The sequence below is a fragment of the Nicotiana sylvestris genome, chromosome 8 (genome assembly GCF_000393655.2).
Source record: "Nicotiana sylvestris chromosome 8, ASM39365v2, whole genome shotgun sequence".
NCBI classification, from domain to species: domain Eukaryota; kingdom Viridiplantae; phylum Streptophyta; class Magnoliopsida; order Solanales; family Solanaceae; genus Nicotiana; species Nicotiana sylvestris.
The window spans coordinates 211,917,701-211,928,959 of NC_091064.1; the positions used below are offsets into that span (position 1 = coordinate 211,917,701).

The 11,259-nt window shown below is 35.6% G+C and overlaps 1 protein-coding gene across 1 annotated transcript; it reads right to left on the bottom strand.

The window, feature by feature from the left end:
- Nucleotides 1–231: 231 nt before the first annotated feature.
- On the bottom strand, nucleotides 232–1,768 carry LOC104216070 (ethylene-responsive transcription factor ERF027-like). The gene is made up of 2 exons (XM_009766031.2): nucleotides 1,083–1,768; nucleotides 232–854 (listed from the first exon to the last, which is right to left on the bottom strand). The coding sequence occupies exons 1-2, from the start codon at nucleotides 1,678–1,680 to the stop codon at nucleotides 649–651; spliced, it is 804 nt and encodes a 267-aa protein (XP_009764333.2). The 5' UTR covers nucleotides 1,681–1,768; the 3' UTR covers nucleotides 232–648.
- Nucleotides 1,769–11,259: the final 9,491 nt, after the last annotated feature.

An 11,259-nucleotide genomic window follows, 5' to 3' on the forward strand; every position in this document is an offset into this window, starting at 1 on the left:
TTTTAGGTATTAAAAACCCTTGAATCCTCCTTCTTACCTCTTCCAAAGATCTCATTAGTGAGGTTTGGGAAAAATAGTGTGTACGTAGACCTTACCTCTATATTGGGATATAGATGTTATTTCAGATAGACTCGTATAGATTAAATTACCCATCTTGAAAAACCAAGATACCCCCACCCCCAAATGCAATGCAAAAAAGAAGAAAATCTCCAAAAGAAGAAAGCAAAAAAGTGAAGAAGAAAAGACAAATGTGGAAACTTTAGAAACCATTATCATTTCAGGGAGGCTTTTTCATTCCTCGTTCAAAGTTGACCAAAATCCTATTTGCCACATCTCCATACCTTTATTCTGTAAAGATTTTAGAAATGGATCAAGAAAAAGGCTCAAGTGGAACAGTAAAAAAATCTCGGCAGAAAATTTTACAAAAAACTACTCCATTTCCTCATAAACAAAAACCCTAGACGACTAACCTTTGTAATTTTACTTAACTTTTCCAACTCTACCTGATCCAAAATTTCCTTTTCACATAGAATTTTTTTAAAAATGATTGATCAAGATACATGTATGACATGCATTCTATGTATATGGTCCTTTTGTGCTATCTCAAATGAATTGTAATAAAATGAAACTTAAATCCATGAATTTTGTTTAATAACTCCAAAGACTTTCTGCATCAGAATTTCCCGGTGAATCGGATGGCGGCGGCGAGTTCATTCTCGGCGGGCTCACCATCATTGCCTCCGCCATATCAACCAACAAATTAGGCATATCAAATAATGCTTCCTCATCAATATATTCATTCCCACCATCAGTTGAAATCATCTGTGCACTTCCAGAGGATTGATCATCATTACCTGCATAGACGGATCCAAAATTTAAATTAGACGTCTCAAATTTTAAGGTTCTTAGCACTAGACGTATTAAACTTTTGAAATTAAATTTAAATTTTGTGCACTAACGGTATACAATTATTAAATGATGGATTCAGATTTAACATCTGTTAAAAGCTTAGTTATTTTTCACATATATATATATATATATATATATATATATATATATATATATATATATATATCTATTACCTGGCTGAGTCGGCATTGTGCCTTCTCCAGTTTGTGGCTTCATCAGCGCCGCCGCAGTGGCGGCTGCTTTTCTTATATCTGCCGGAGACGGTGAAGGAGGAAGTGAAGGATACGAAGTGAGGTTACCGGGAAAATTTATTACAGCGTCGCCGCCTTTTAGAGCCAATGCGGCGACGTCATATGCGGCAGCTGCCATCTCAGGAGTAGGGTAAGTTCCTAACCATATTCTTGTAGTTTTACGTGGCTCTCGAATTTCAGACACCCATTTCCCGCTTCTGCTTCGTATTCCCCGGAATACAGCATGTTTTCCGCCTGTCGGCCGGCTTGGTGAGCCGCCCGATGAGGTGGAACTCATGGTAGTTGTTACAGTTGGTATAATATTTGGTAGTTGAACTGTTTTTGGTGGAGATTTTGTATTTTCTAATATTGCAATGTCTGATATCAACGGACGTGGTGAAATATTTGTCTCCTCCACCGGTAGTGGTGGTAGAAGTGGCGGAGGAATAGGGCAAAAGGGTGTTTGAGAACTTTCACTAGGCTGAGGAGGTTGATTTTTTTGGCTGGTTTTGGTAGAATCATCTGCAGGGTGATCAGCCATATATAAATACCTACTATGTGTGTGTGTGTTTGTTTATGGGTATATATATGTATGCGTGTGTGTGTTTTTCATAGGTGGAGTTTGTAGAATGTCATGTTTGGTATTTAAGGGAAGAAATATATAGGTCTGTCAAGTGTCAAGCAAAAAGTGAAAGCGTGGGCAATTCGTGGATAATTTGCTATACTATTTGCTCTTATTAATGTTTTTGTTATATGTATGATAAGTTGAAGCACACGTATTTGGCACAAACTCGCTGTTAGCTGTAATCTATCGTATCTACTCCATTTCGATGCTGTCACCAGTTTAATTTCTTACACAGTAGAAGTGAAAGCGTGGCAATTTTATTTCAATGAAGAAAAGAAATTTGCTCTTTTTTCTACCCAACACATATATTTTTCTTTGTTTTAATTTACTTGACATAAGTTTGACTTGCCACTAAATTTTAATTTTTTTTTAAAAAAATTTATCACATAAATATGTGATAATATTTATTATGCTCAATATTTTATTATTTCAACATTATATATGTTTAAATACTATTATTTTTTAATTTATAAATAAATTTAATTATTTTATAGGTAAGTCCATAATATAAATTACAACAACAACAACAACGACCCAGTATAATCCCACAATTGGGGTCTGGGGAGGGTAATATGTACGCAGACCTTACCCCTACCCCGAAGGGTAGAGAGACTGTTTTCAGGAGACCCTCGGCTCAAAAAAAAAAGCAACAAGAGACGATATATTAGTACCATAAAAATGCATAATACAATAACAACAATATAAGAGATATGAAATACAGAATACGAAATACGAAATAGATGGCTGGTATAGTAAAAACTAGCAGGTAAAGCCCTGCATCAATAGACGACCAATGACATTCTTAGTCTAACTCCTAACTGGCTAGTCTCACTCTATTGTGCTGTAGAAATATTCACAACTTTCCCCTAACCTACAACCTTAATGCTCGACCTCCATAATTCCCTGTCAAGGGCCATGTCCTCAGTAATCCTAAGTCGCGCCATGTCCTGTCTGATCACCTCTCCCCAATACTTCTTAGGTCGCCCTCTACCTCTCCGCGTGCCCACTACAGCCAGTCGCTCACACCTCCTCACCGGTGCATCAGTGCTCCTCCTCTGAATGTGCCCGAACCATCTGAGTCTTACTTCCCGCATCTTGTCCTCCATGGGGGCCACACCCACCTTCTCTCGAATATCTTCATTCCTAATCTTATCCATCCTTGTATGCCCGCACATCCACCTCAACATCCTCATCTCTGCTACTTTCATCTTCTGGATGTGTGAGTTCTTTACCGGCCAACATTCAGTTCCATATAACATGGCAGGCCTAACCACTGCTCTATAAAACTTACCTTTTAGTAACGGTGGCACTTTCTTGTCACACAAGACTCCCGACGCTAACCTCCACTTCATCCACCCCACCCCTATACGGTATGTGACATCCTCGTCAATCTCCCTGATCCCCTGAATAACCGATCCAAGGTACTTGAAACTACCCCTCTTGGGAATGACTTGAGAGTCAAGCCTCACTTCAACTCCCGCTTCCGTCGGCTCAACCCCAAATTTGCACTCGAGGTATTCCGTCTTCGTCCTGCTCAACTTGAAACCTTTAGACTCAAGAGCATGTCTCCAAATCTCTAGCCTCTCGTTGACGCCGTCTCGTGTCTCGTCAATTAGAATAATGTCATCAGCAAATAGCATGCACCATGGCACCTCCCCTTGAATATGATGAGTCAGTGCATCCATCACCAGGGCAAATAGGAATGGGCTGAGCGCAGACCCTTGGTGCAACCCCGTAATAACTGGAAAGTGTTCAGAGTCGCCTCCTACTGTCCTAACCCGAGTCTTAGCTCCAGCATACATGTCTTTAATCACCCTAATATAGTCAACCGGGACCCCTTTATCCTCTAAGCAGCTCCATAAGACCTCCCTAGGAACCCTATCGTACGCTTTCTCCAGATCAATAAACACCATGTGGAGATCCTTCTTCCTATCCCTGTACTGTTCCACCATCCTCCTAATAAGGTGGATAGCTTCTGTGGTAGATCGCCCCGGCATGAACCCGAACTGGTTGTCTGAAATAGACACCGTCCTTCGCACTCTCATTTCTACCACTCTCTCCCAAACTTTCATGGTATGACTTAGTAATTTGATGCCCCTATAGTTGTTACAGCTCTGGACATCACCTTTGTTCTTATACAACGGGACCATTGTACTCCACCTCCACTCTTCAGGCATCCTATTAGTCTTGAATATAACACTAAACAATGCAGTAAGCCATTCCAAGCCTGCTCTACCCACACACCTCCACAGTTCAACCGGAATTTCGTCTGGCCCGGTAGCTCTGCCCCTCCTCATCTTACGCATTGCCTCCATGACTTCATCAATCTCAATGTCCCTACAATTACTTAATTCATGGGGACTGTCGGCATTCCTCAATTCCCCAAGTATAATATCCTGATCCCCTTCTTCACTTAGAAGTTTATGAAAGTAGGTCTGCCACCTCCTCTTAATCTGGTCATCTCCCATCAAAACTTTGCCGTCATCATCTTTTATGCACCTCACTTGGTCCAGGTCCCGAGTTGTCATCTTTTATCCTGATCCTCTTTTAAGTCCATAATATAAATTAACAAGAGGAAAAAAATCATAATATTAAGGAGTTAAAATATATAAAGAAGACATAAGTTGATAATTTAGAGGGTAAAATAGGTATTTGGCAATCAAAAATTTGAGAAATATCTAGTTGATCGAGTGACCTTTTGAGTGCTATAAGTATAATTAAGTGACTTGTTACTAACGAAAAAAATATGACTTTAATAGGTAATTTCGAATAGTTGAGTGACTATTTGAGTAATAGACTCGGATATATAGTAGGGTAATATTGAAGGTTTATCTAATTGTTTTCGTTTGAGGCTTTGTGATAGGAGATTTGATTTTGTAGTGCAACAAAAAATTAGTTATATAACTCTTCTCGCAAGAAATCAGTAAAAAATAATATAACAAATCTCAATAAATAAAATATTAAAATTTTATAAAGTTATTTTTTTCTATTTAAATTGTAACAAGACATACATGATCATTTTAATTTCTTCTGTAATTTTGCGATTGTCTGACCCGTTAAAAAACGGAAGGTGGGAGAGGTTTCATATTGCAAGAGACAAAAATACAACACTTCATCGTAATATGTCTTTGATGAGCTAATACTATGGTCATGTTGATGTGTTTCAATTTCTTTCATATCCTCAATTTTTTTTTGAGATAAGAATAACCTTTAATTGCTTGAGTCCCACTATAACAGTTTTATTGGATTTTAATTATGCAAAAATAATTTATTTTAATTAATTAATATTTTAAAGCCGTTAGTTCGACTAATTCAAATTCACCCACGTCGAATTGGCCCATGAATTCGACTAAGTTCAAAATGTTTGCTCTTTCGATGATGACCAAATCATTTCACTATTAATTAAGGGGTCGTTCGATATGGTATATAGGAAGAACTAATCATGGTATAAGAGAGTTGTTTTAGTTATTCTATTTTTGGCTAATTTTTGTATAAATTTTGGTATAACTTTATACCACTATCGACATGAAGTAACTAATGTATATTTATAACTTATACATGGATAAAATAATAAAAGGACAAAAGTATACTTGTCTTTTTTCTAGAAGCCTAGGAAAGTAAAGTATCCATTCAAGAATATAATTGTAAATTCATAGCCTTTATGAAGTAAATAAATATTTTAGATGATATTTTGTATATTCAGTTTTAATACAATGAGCCAAACGTACAACAAGAAATAATCTTGGTATTACTAATTCATTTATTATTAATATTTTTTATTATTACTAATCCATATATAATTTGTTTTCGAACCAAACAATCCGTAAGCCCGACAATCTTAGTTTTGTCCTAAAAATGAGGAAAGAGAAAGTTAGACTCAAAGAGATTTTGAAAGAAATCAAGTTATTTGCTGTGGCTTTCTATGGGATCTGTGTTTTAACTTATGATTTTAATCTTCTCTGTTTTTGATAAATTGTGACCGCCCAATCCATTAGTGATATTGTTCGCTCTGGGCCTAGGCCTTCACAGATTTAAGTAAAAATAGCATGATATAGTCAGTTTTCCAGGTTATTCAAAAATAGCAGCGTTTACGAAGTCAATGGAAAATAACCATTATTTTGTTGCAACAGAGACCGGTCCAACATAATATAATGGAGTTCGGTGCACCTGTGTATGAACTCCAAAATATTATGCTGGACCGGTATACTTTGCTGACTCCAGTATAATATACTGGAGACTGGAGCACCGGTGCTCCAAACTTCAGTATATTATACAGGACAATTATACTTGCTAGAACTCTAGTATATTATGCTGGAGTTCTAGTGTACTTATGCTGGAACTCCATCATATTATGCTGGAGTTCAAGCATACTTATGCTGGAACTCTAGTATAATATACTGGCGTATTTTCCGAGTTTTGAATAGTGTTTTCGCTCAAATTTATCTTTACATGAAAGTGGCTAAATTTCGATTATTTTTGAAGTGACTAAATTTCGATTATTTTTGAAACTGGGCTATTTTTGAACGACCAATTGTAAATCTGGCTATTTTTGAATTTCATTCCGGATTTAAAACGCATCACTAAAGTCTAAGGCATATCTACTTATATACCTAGTATCTCTTCCGTATCGATATGAGATTCGCCTAGAATGTATCAAATAAATAGTGAGCAACTCGTTGAACGATATTTACTCTTTTATAAATTAAGCATAAGAACACTTAAAACCGAAGCTCACTAGGTGAATATTTTAAGGTATGGTTTATTATTTGATATCGAAATCATATGAATGCAATCAGAGCTAACAAATCATTAGTAGCACTTAAAAAATACCTGTATAATACAGACCATAGATTGTAGAATCCAACTTGTAGAAAATCAACTATTTCTTACGTCCTTTAGGGCCCATTTCATATTTAATCATATAATATAAGAAAAAAAGAATTTGCAGACAACTAAAAGATGCCTTTTCTGCCGAAGGAAAAAAGAAATTTATTCATATTATAATTTGATACAGTCAAATAGGAAATTATAATACTATTTGTTTGTGGTCTGGTAGCAGATATTTCAATGGACTAGAATTAACCAACAAGGCTTCCATTGATCCATTAATTGTTGCACATTTCAAACTTGTAGATGTCACATGCATAATACAATGGTTTTTTAGTATAGGCAATGATCAATTTATTTTGTCCTGTCATTTCAATATTGCCAAAACCTTAACTAAAACCTTAACTACCTTTTTCGGTCCCATTGTTGTCTCATTGCTTGTCATAACATAATAAAAGTATTGTCAAAAGAGGCTGTGGTGTAGTAGTAATTATTCCTTTATTCTTAACCAGATGTTTTAGGTTTCGAATCCCTGAGTATAGAGTCGTCTTTGTTAGAGAATCCTTTACCTCCAATATAGGACTTTTCGGCTCAAATTCAAATTTAATCGGGCCCCAATATAAAAATCGGACACCGGATGAGAAACAAAAAGACATAATAAAAGTATCGAAGAAAGACATTTTAGCATAAATATGTAGATAAAAGAAAAGAAAATGTATAACATGTCAAGAAATCTAACCATGAAGTGCAAATAATATAAGATGCTATTAAGCATATTCTTATATAATTATTACTATATATTATCATTTATTTTAATCATGTTACTCAGGTTATTTATATCACAAACCACACAATTATGGTATTTTTTTTTATGTGATTCAATGCTATTAGTTGACCTCACAATTCAGTTTTCTTTAATTTCATAAACTTTTTGTTCCTGAATATGTATTGCATGAAGAAGCAAAATGGTACTATCAATTTTACTGAAACAGTAAAATATGATGTACTCAAATAAATATGATAATATTTTTCTAGTATAGGAAGAAATGTGGTTCTGTGAATTTTTATTATTAATTATAATAGAGATACTAACATTTAGATTATCAAGAATCCTCTAATATATAAAACAAGTTAGGCAATTCCATGCACAGTGGTTAGAAATTCACTTTATGCCAAAAAAATAGTGTATAAAAACAAATAACTTCAGCCAAAAAAAATTCGTGGTTAGTTTCACTTTGCATCAAATTTGTACAAAATTCAAATAAATATAACAAACAGATAATACTGTTATTATGCATAATTTAAAAAAAGTGCGATGCCATAAATATATCTACGTGAGAGAATATTTAGGTAAAAATAGCATGGGTTAGCCAGTTCTTGGACTGATCATTCAAAAATAGACAGCATTTGCAAAGTCTTTGAAAAATAACCACTATTTTGCTGCAACACGGAAAGTTCCAGCATAATATACTGGAGATAGGTGCAGCTGTGTATGAACTTCCAGCATATTATGCTGGAATTCCAACACGCAGAAAGTTCCAGTATAATATACTGGAGTTCCAGACTTCCAGTATACTTATGCTGGAACTCCAGTATAATATACTAGAGTATTTTTCCGAATTTTAAACAGTATTTTCATTCAGATTTATCTTTATATCAAAAGTGACTAAATTTCGATTACTTTTGAAACTGTGGCTATATTTTTGAATGACCATTTGTAAATCTAGCTATTTTTGCATTTCTCCCAATATTTAGTGATATGACATATTTTTTGGAATAAATCAAGGTGTTTGAAAAATTAGAAACTCCTTTCACATCTATTTAGATTCTTGTCCTTTCTTATCCTAACTGATAAGATATTTGACCAAAAAAAAAAAAACTGATAAGATAAAAACAAGGTGTTTAAAAAGTTAAAAACTCCTTAGGATCGGTAACAAAATTTTAACCTAATCTCCGAGTCTATATATTTGTTTATCCATTCATTAATCAAACATATATCAAAAAGAAATATGGCCGGAGGTGGTGAATAATTTTTTTAACGAATAGTTTCAGATATTGTTCTTACTTGTAGGTACATTTTAAAAAGAAATATTTTACCTTAAGCAAAGAATGAAAACTTATATTTATATCGATACTGTTTTAAGAGAAAAAGGTTTAAAACAATGTATCTATTTGTACATCAAAGGAAGATGAGTAGGTGAGTTTTCACATTTAATAGTGATAAATTAACATATTTTTACTTTAATAAATAGAATTAAAAAATATAGCATATTCTTTGAGTTGTTGTGCAAGTGGATGTACATTCGAACTCGGCGATTATATAATGAAAAATAGATAATTACATTGTTCGATATTTGTATTTTATAGTATTTTTAAATTAAAGAATAGATAATTAAATTTGATACATTATTAGGTATATATTATTTTAGCATTATCCTACTCTTGTGAAATGGATGATTAAAGTGTCATATGGTCAAAGAATTGAAATAAAATTTGCGTACATTAGTAATTGGGTTGGATATTTTATGAAAACTAAAATCATTTTGACTGTTATCATTATAAATATGTCAAGAAACCTAACAATAAAGTAAAGTATAAATAATTAAAGATATTAGTGTTTGGACTAAAAATTACCTTGATTATACATATGTGGACCAACTGACCAAGTCGACATTAGAAAGATATGACACTCATTGTAAAAAATAACATATTGATATTTTGTGAAGATTCTTCCTTTATCACACCCATGCAAAGTTCACCATTTTCTTGTATCTTTATTTATTCATTTTCCCCCGATCCAAGGAGGATTCGAATATTCAAAGGCTTATCTATCCTTGTCAGAAGAATTATTGTGGAATATCATCTTTGTCGGGTGACATCCGTCTATTTATTTACATAAATATTATTTATTATTATTTATTGCTATCTTCTATATTCTTGGATCATTTATTACATCATTATCACTGTCATTCATTGCAATTCAATAGCACAAGTGAGATCTTACTATAAAATTATTTGGTCTATCTTTTGGTTATTAATATTGGCTAAGATTAACTCTACTCGCTACAAATTTGATTGTATAAACCTAAATCTAAATTTTGGGTCACATAGTTTGGTGCCGTCCCTGGGGATTTCTTAGCCAAGTTTTTAGTTTCCATTGGATCTACAACTCATGTGACCTACTAATCCTACAAACCACAAAGATTATCTTTTTTTCTCTATGAGTACAAAAAAAACTCTCCATGGAAGGTAACTAAGGAATCAAAACGAAGGCAATAGACAACATTCCCCCAACCTCATGAGTGCCATTGAAGAAGGATATGACATCCAAGATGAGGAGGTGACGTTCACAACCTCCCCCAAGCGAGAGAGGTCGCTTGCATATTTCTGCAGCATGAAAAAACCAACGGGAAAGGGGTCTCCACACCCACACGAGAAGGGGCGCCACCCGCTATGAAAAAGCTCCTCGAAGAATGGCTAACCAATGCTCTAGACAATGTGATTAGCAAACAAGCCCCATGCACGACCATAGAAACCACGAGTCCGTACAACACATCGCAGGAATGAACATGACGACCAACTGAACCCTCTAACTCCAGGTAACACTCACATGATTACTAACAGCGTAGGTGACACCATCCTAGCCACCATGCTGAAAAGAATGGAAGAAATAGAAAACGAGAACAAGGCACTCAAGGAACAAATGAGGGAGCACCAGGAACGAATCGATAAAATACCAGGCGCCCCCAAATTATTGCCAAAAAGAGACGTCGGTAGGTTTGTGGAACAACCGTACAGTGAAGAAGCGGCTCCACATGCTATACCAAAGATCTTCAAGATGCCCCCATATCTCAAAATCTACGATGGGACGACCGATCTTGAATATCATATGACTCACTACGTTACTACCGTGAAAGGCAACAACCTCACCAAAGAACATGTGTCATCTATCTTGCTGAATTTTTTTGGCGAAACTCTCACTGAAGGGGCGTTGACGTGGTATTCACAATTACCAGCTCATTCCATAGAGACATCCGAAGAGATTGCCTATAAGTTTGTAATGGCGCATGCCGGGGCCAAGAAAGCTGAAACAAGGGTAAACGACATCTTCGCCATTATATAATCCCTAGGAGAGGGACTGATAGACTTCCTCGCCCGATTTAACAAAGTGAGAATGACCTTCCCAAATGTCTCCGAAGGGATGCCCACGGAAGCATTGCAGAATGGGTTGAGCAGAGAATGGGTTCGAGGGCGTCCAGAAAGCTATTGACTCGATTAGTGAAGTTCCCCCTAGGCACTTGGCACAAAATCCATAATGCCTACTGTGTTGAGGTTAGAGAAGACGACAACAACCTCAATAGACCAACTCGACAACTTACCTCGGTACAATCCGGTCCAAAAAAGAATGCAGGGACAACACAAGGAGACACCATCCAGTATCACGGGCAGGCAGGTATGACACCAACCCTATATATGGACACCTGATCCCTCATTTCATTATTAAGAAGGCCCATCTAGGCCGAGATTAGGCACGTACAAGAATGATCGAGGTATGCCCTCTTACTATCTGCTCACAACTTTTATGTGTCACCTACAAAGGTAGTCTACGTTCTTGAGAAGCTCGGCACAAAGGTAAAATGGCCACCAAAGATGAGACCGACCGAAGCA

Excerpts from the sequence above, each read along its gene's own strand:
- LOC104216070 (XM_009766031.2), bottom strand. The coding sequence starts at position 1,680 with ATGGCTGATCACCCTGCAGATGATTCTACCAAAACCAGCCAAAAAAAT. Across the intron at positions 855-1,082 it reads CACAATGCCGACTCAGCCAG|GTAATGATGATCAATCCTCT; the intron begins GTAATAGATATA and ends CCGTCTATGCAG.